The sequence below is a fragment of the Corapipo altera genome, unplaced genomic scaffold (assembly GCF_003945725.1).
Source record: "Corapipo altera isolate COAL_440 unplaced genomic scaffold, ASM394572v1 128647, whole genome shotgun sequence".
Classification (NCBI taxonomy): Eukaryota; Metazoa; Chordata; class Aves; order Passeriformes; family Pipridae; genus Corapipo; species Corapipo altera.
In genome coordinates, this window is record NW_020885223.1 from 27,710 (window position 1) to 33,873 (window position 6,164).

The following is a 6,164-nucleotide window of genomic DNA, read 5'->3' on the forward strand; positions in this document are numbered from 1 at the left end:
ATTTGGATTAATTAATTTTTACAGAGCCCACTATTAATAGGGATGATGTCAGTGGGAGCTGACTCACAACTCTCACTCTGGCTCAGTGGCACTGCTGGATCTGGGCTGGGATGAGCCAGAGCAGGATGGGAACAGGGAATTTGGGCATCATCCGTGCTGGGATGGACTGGGGGTGAGACCTGCCCTGCACCCCTGGGAAGGGGCTCAAAGCTTGGACTGGGTGATCCTCAAAAGTTGGATTTGATGACCTTCAAAGGTTGGACTCGATGATCTTGGGGATCTTTTCCAGTATAAATGATTCCGTGAAATCGGGTGATGCTCGAGCCCTGTGGGATCCTCTGTGCCCTTGTGTCCCTCCCCTCAGCCCCTGGTCCCATCCTGCTCCCCTGGACCTTCCCGAGGCTGCTGGGGCTGCGGGAAGTTCAGCCTGGCGGGGCCGAGGGCCGAGTTTGGTCCGGTGCCCACGTCGGGAGGGAGCAGAGGAGGAGGAGGAGAACGTCAGGCGGTGTCTGTGCGTCCGTCCATCCGGCCGCACCAGGAAACCCAACACCGCGGAGGGGGGGACAAAGGCTGCGTTGTCCCCTCCTGCGGCGTGGCTATAAAACATCCCGAAACCTCCCCAACCCCCCCGACACCTCCCGGGGGCCACGACCCGCCCGCAGCTCTCTGACCACAGCGTGGGGTAAGTGGGGAGTCGCTGCTGCAGCGCTGACCCCACCCCGGCCACGGCAGCGCCGCCGGGGACCCCTGACACGCCCCCAGCCCCTTCCCATGCCCCCATCCCGGCCCCACTGTGGCACTGGGGACCCCTGACACACCCCCAGCCCCTTCCCATGTCCCCTCATCCCTTCCCGTGTCCCCCCATCCCCTTCCCACATTCCCCTGTCCCCTTCCCATGTCCCCCCATCCCTTTTCCATGTCCCTCCATCCCTTCCCACGTTCCCCATCCCTTTCCATGTCCCCCATCCCAGCTCCTGTGCCAGGTGGCAGCTGAGACATCCCTCAGACCTGCTCCCCCTCCCTGTGGTCCCGCTTGAAGCTTTTGGTCCCCTGGGAGTAGCTCCCGGCCCCGGGACCCTCCTCAGCCCTGCAGGTCTGAGACCCCTCAGAGCCGCTGCACCCTGGGCTGAGGGAGGGCAGAGGGTCTCCCTGGGACACCCTCAGGGTGCAACCCCCTCCCGGCTCCTGTCCCTGCACCTCCAGCGTGTGCGGGGCCATGGCCACGGGCGAACTGACTGAGCTGGAATTGGCCATCGAGAAGATCATCGACATCTTCATCACCTGCGCGGGCAAGGAGGGCAGGAAGGGCACCCTGAGCACCAGCGAGTTCAAGGAGCTGGTCCAGCTCCATCTGCCCAACCTGATGAAGGTGAGGTGGGGAGCACCCTGAGGGGGTGGCTGGATCCCCGTGGAATCTCCCAGAGCTGTGGGGCTGCTCAGGATCCCCTGGGATTTGTGCTCAGGAGCCCCCCCGTCCCCGCCCCACTCACCGTGGGTTGGGATGTGGCCGATCTCGTGTCCCCACACAGGACGTGCCCTCTCTGGAGGAGAAGATGAGCGAGCTGGACATGAACAACGATGAGGAGCTGAGATTTGGGGAGTTCTGGCGGCTCATCGGGGAGTTGGCCAAGACCATGAGGAGAGAGAAAATGGGCAAGAAGTGACGGGGCCATGGGAGACTCAGCTGACGTGGAGCAAATAAAAGAGGTTTCCCTGAGCCTGAGCAGTGCTGCTGTTCTTAGGGGGGATCCCAGTTTGGATCTCACATCCCCTCCCCTGCCTGTGGCCATGCTGGGGACGGGCCCAGCCCAGGGTGGTGGGTTTGGGGACTCTGTGATGGATGGGGGTGTTCCCAAATTGCCCCTGTGGTGGTCTGGCTTTTGGGGTGCCACCTCACACCCCACAAACACTTTTCTGCCAAGCTGTGGGGTGGGTGGGAGGCAGAGATGTGGCTGGGACCAGGGTGGGGCTGAGGAGCAGCTCTGGCAGTGATGCCACAGTGGCCACTGTGGCCACGGTGCCACCACCTCCACAGCATCAATGGCCAGACTCTCTGGGGTCTTGGGTGGCACAGGGGGACACATCCACTTCATCCACTTGCACAGCTTGTCCCTGGCTCGGGAATGTCCCCATTCCCAGAGTTCAGCTCCCAAATCCCAGTGGTGCTGGGACATGGTGAAATCCACCAGCACAGCACATCCCTGGCTCGGGAATGTCCCCATTCCTGCTGTCCAGCTCCCAAACGCTCCGCAGGGACATGGTGAGACCCCATCACGGGGTGACCCATCCCGTGACCCTTCCAAGCCGGGGATGCCCGGTGGCCGTTCCCACGCGGCGCTGCCGTGCCGGGCTGGCTGGGGGAGCCCTGGATGTGGCCGGGAAAGGAGGCGTTTCCCGGCCCCACGCTGGCCCCGGGCCAGGCTCCGAAATGAGCACCGGGAGCTCCCACTCACACCTCCCGCGGTATAAAACGCCGGTGCAGCACAGCCCGGCACACCCGCCCAGCCCGCGGAGCAGGTAAGTGGCCCCTCGTGGGCCGGGGGTCTACACTCGGGGTCTCCCCCGCGCTCCCACGCTCGGCTCTGCCGCGACTTGCCGGGACGCCGCTGCCGCCGGGACGTGTCCTGGCAGCTCACCTTCCTCCGGGATGAGGAGGAGTCCTGGGAGATCCCTGAGAGCCGAGAGCTGAGCTTGGCTTTCCCCCTCCAACAGCTCCCCCGGATCCCATCGCAGAGGAGAGACCCCCCCCGGTGCCACCGAGGACCCCCCGGACGCCGTGAGGAGCAGGATGGGCCAGTGCAACTGCCGCAAGAAGCGCAAGGTCCTCGAGCGGGACCCCCGGCGGGGTGTGGGGTGACCCCGCATGTCCTCACCCCGGGGGCACAGCCCTGACTCTGCCCCATCCCGGAGCCAGAGTGTGGTGGAGGAGCTGGGGGCTGTTTTGGGGTTTGGACTCGCTGTCCCGGGCAGGGGGACCTGGTGCTGCGGGTTTGGAGCCGCTCGGGAGCTCAGGGAAGCAGGCAGCCTTTTCCAGCTGCCGGGGATTCACCTTTGGGAGCCTCTGCAAGGATGGAGAGGAGCAGGAAGGCTCCTGTTTTCCTTGGCTTTTAACCGGGAGGTGTCCACCCTGCACGCACCCCTTTGCACCTGTGGAGGATTTAGGGCGCCGGGATGAGGCTCTGGAGGTTGCCAGGTCCTTCCTAATGGGCATCGTCCGATGCGGTTTTGAGGGAAAACCGCAGATTTGAGTGAATCAGCATCGGCTCCCTCTGAACTCAGTGGCTGGAGAGCTGGGCACGGGGGTTGTGCCAGTCTGTGCCCCCCACTCCGCTGGGAACGGGGTCTGCTGGGGTGGGACAGGGGCTCTGGGAGCTGCCAAACCCCATCCCAGGCGTCGTCCTGGGCACTGACTCATCATGCCATTGCCACTTGTGCCGAGGAGAGGAAGAACCAGTCAGGACGGCGCGGCCCCCGCGCCGGGGGTGTAGCTGAGACGCCAGGGTGGCTGAGCCTCGGGGGACCTGGGCAAGGAGGGGGCCAGGAAAGGAGATTTGGGGGGTGACAGGCCTGCAGGGAAGGGTGGCGTGTCAAGGTGGCAGCTGGAGGGGGTCTTGCAGCCAGGCAGGGCCGGTGTGGGGCAGTGGAACATCTGTGTGGAGCGGTGGAACATGTCTGTGGAGAGGTGGAATATCTGTATGGAGAGGTGGAATATCTGTCTGGAGTGGTCTTGTGCCTGTATGGGGGTCTCAGGTGTGGACAGTGGGCCCTGACATCTCTGGGGGGGTCTCACACCTGTATGAGGGGTCTCACATCTGGACAGTGAGGTCTCACATCTGTATGGGGGGGGTCTTACACCCGTGAAGAGAGGTCTGGTGTTGATAAGGAGCTTTATCCCATCACTGGGGACTCCTCAGGGAGTGTCCCACATACTGAGGGCTTGTCCTGTGCACCCTGGGGTGCCCCATCCCTCTGGGGAGGGGTCCCATCCCTCCAGGTCACTGTGCCCCCAGTGCTCACCCCCTGTGCCCCCCCCAGGACTGCCAGGAGCTCACGGACGTGGAACGGGCCATTGAGACCGTCATCAGCCAGTTCCACTGCTACGCAGTGAAGGGGCAGAAGGAGTACCTGACCCCCAACGAGATGCAGGAGCTGGTGGTGCAGAAGCTGCCCCACCTGGGCAAGGTGAGGGTAGAGCCCTGGGCTGGGCAGGAGGGGCTGGGGGGGAGGCACAGGACCTCACAGCCCCCTCACCCCGATGTTTTCTCTGCCCCCCCTGCAGTGTGTGGGACCACTGGAAGAGAAGATCGAGTGCATGGGAGACCCCAACGAGGCCAAGCTGGAGTTTGGAGAGTACTGGGACATGATGGGGGACGCAGCCAAGGGCTGCAGGAGGAAGTAGGAGCTGGTGGGGGACAGGAAGGTGCCCGAGGCCTCAGGCTCTGCACCGAGGAGCGCGAGGGGCAGCGGGGCCCGGTGGGATGAGCCTGGGAAAAAACAACGTTGCTCCTGCCAGGGCTCGTTCCCTCCCACCGGGGTGGAGGGATCCCCCTCCTCAGCCCCATCCCTGTCCTCTCCTGGCTCTCCTTCCCATCAGGAAACCCCCTTCCCATCCCCAGCTCTGTGCCACGGCGGGAGGGAGGTGGCAATGGGGGTTCCTGACCTGGCTCTGGAGCCTTTCTCCATCCTTTTGCTCCAGCGCTTTCATCTCTGGGGTTGTCCCACCTCCAGCCCTGGAAACTCTCCAGTTGCAGGACCCCCAGCCCTGGAGAAGCATCACAGAGAGAGGGAGTTGGCTCCTTTCCCCCCAAAACCCCCTTGGTAGTGCGGGCTCATCCCCCCAGCCCCGTGCCCTGGCACCTGAGGGCACCTCCGGGGCATCCCGGGCTCTGCTGTGGCCGTGGGTGGGTGCACGTGGTCTGGGTGTATTCCCTGCTGTCCCCCGGTGCAGGGACCAGGGTTCTGGGGGCTATCCCGGGATGTGCCGCCCTCCTGGTGCTCCCCATCTCCAGGGATTGTGGCCCCCGGGCTCGGGGCTGGGGCGGGTTGGTCTCAGCTTGTGCCATTTGCAACCATTTTTGTATAAATTAATAAAGGAAAACACCGGAAAAAAAAAAAAAGCCAAACAAATGACTTCGTTTGTCCCTGGTGGGGGAGGGAAAGTGGGGGGAAAAGGGGGGAGAGGGGGCTGCAGGGTCATGGTGCTGAGGGTTGTTCTGGATTGGGCAGAGCACTGGGGTGCAAAGGGGGCAGTGGGTGTGGAAGGGACCCCAGAGGTGTGCAAGGATTGCTGTGGGTGTGTGGGACCCCACGGGTGTGTGGGGACATGGGTGTGTGACCCTGTGGGTGTGTCAGGACACTGCAGGGGTGCACAGGGCTTCCACATTCCCAATTCCTGGGGCGGTGGTGCCTGGTGGTCCCAGCTGTGGGGTCTCCACAAGCAGAGCGAGGGCCATGCTCTGGACAGGCACCCCAAGGGCTTTGGGAATGTGATTCCGTGCTGGGCTGGAGGGAGCTCAGAGGAGATCCCGAAATTCCAGGCTTGGAAAGAGCTGAGAGCTGTGAGCCAGCAAGATCCCACCTGTGCTGGGAGAACATGGGATTTGGGGCTAATTACAGCAAATTGGGAAAGAGTAAATGTCACAAAGCTGTGGCTCCCTGGGATGGGGCAATTAGTGAATGGGGAGTGAAGAAATGGGCTGGAGAACCCGGTTATCCCACCTTCCCTCCACCACCGGGCCATTCCCACTGAGCTCCATGTCCTGGAGAAGCAATGGGGACCCCTAAAAGGGGTGTCCCAAAGAGGGACAGGCTGTGGGCACCTCAGCAGCACTTTTGGGAGGGAAGAAACCAGAGGTGAGCAAACCAAAACTGATCCAAACCCCAGCAAAAGGCGATAAAAGGTGGCGCTGGGCAGGTCCTGCCGGGCCGGCGGCGGCTCTGGCACTGCGGCTCGGCCACAGGGCCACCCTCTGTCTCCTCTCGGCCTGGGGTGGATTTCACAATGGGAATGACTATTTATTGTTCCTGCCTTGGAAATAAATGCATGGAAATTAAGCAGAAAGGTGTGGCGTGCATTTAATTAGAGACAGGAAATGTGTCAAATGGTCGGGGTGGTGTGGGGGGGAAAGGGGAGCCAGGGCTCCCAGATCCTCTTCCCGGCACCT

The 6,164-nt window shown here is 62.8% G+C and overlaps 2 protein-coding genes across 3 annotated transcripts; both read left to right on the forward strand.

Moving 5' to 3' along the window:
• The first annotated feature begins 500 nt into the window (after nt 1–500).
• On the forward strand, nt 501–1,717 carry LOC113940221 (protein S100-A13-like). 2 transcript variants are annotated; one of them, XM_027631329.1, is made up of 3 exons: nt 501–682; nt 1,086–1,369; nt 1,530–1,717. In XM_027631329.1, the coding sequence occupies exons 2-3, from the start codon at nt 1,217–1,219 to the stop codon at nt 1,662–1,664; spliced, it is 288 nt and encodes a 95-aa protein (XP_027487130.1). In that variant the 5' UTR covers nt 501–682; nt 1,086–1,216; the 3' UTR covers nt 1,665–1,717. The 2 variants fall into 2 exon arrangements, with proteins under 2 accessions (XP_027487130.1, XP_027487129.1); XM_027631328.1 differs by having other exon boundaries at nt 502–682; nt 1,204–1,369.
• Nucleotides 1,718–2,771: 1,054 nt separating this feature from the next.
• Nucleotides 2,772–4,407, forward strand: LOC113940225 (protein S100-A14-like). The gene is made up of 3 exons (XM_027631335.1): nt 2,772–2,821; nt 4,036–4,182; nt 4,280–4,407. The coding sequence occupies exons 1-3, from the start codon at nt 2,789–2,791 to the stop codon at nt 4,397–4,399; spliced, it is 300 nt and encodes a 99-aa protein (XP_027487136.1). The 5' UTR covers nt 2,772–2,788; the 3' UTR covers nt 4,400–4,407.
• The last annotated feature ends 1,757 nt before the right edge of the window (nt 4,408–6,164 follow it).

Bases quoted from the DNA above. Each gene is read 5' to 3' on its own strand.
- LOC113940221 (XM_027631329.1), top strand. From the start codon at position 1,217: ATGGCCACGGGCGAACTGACTGAGCTGGAATTGGCCATCGAGAAGATC. The intron at 1,370-1,529 runs GTGAGGTGGGGA...GTCCCCACACAG, and splicing joins ATCTGCCCAACCTGATGAAG to GACGTGCCCTCTCTGGAGGA.
- LOC113940225 (XM_027631335.1), top strand. From the start codon at position 2,789: ATGGGCCAGTGCAACTGCCGCAAGAAGCGCAAG. The intron at 2,822-4,035 runs GTCCTCGAGCGG...TGCCCCCCCCAG, and splicing joins ACTGCCGCAAGAAGCGCAAG to GACTGCCAGGAGCTCACGGA. The intron at 4,183-4,279 runs GTGAGGGTAGAG...CCCCCCCTGCAG, and splicing joins AGCTGCCCCACCTGGGCAAG to TGTGTGGGACCACTGGAAGA.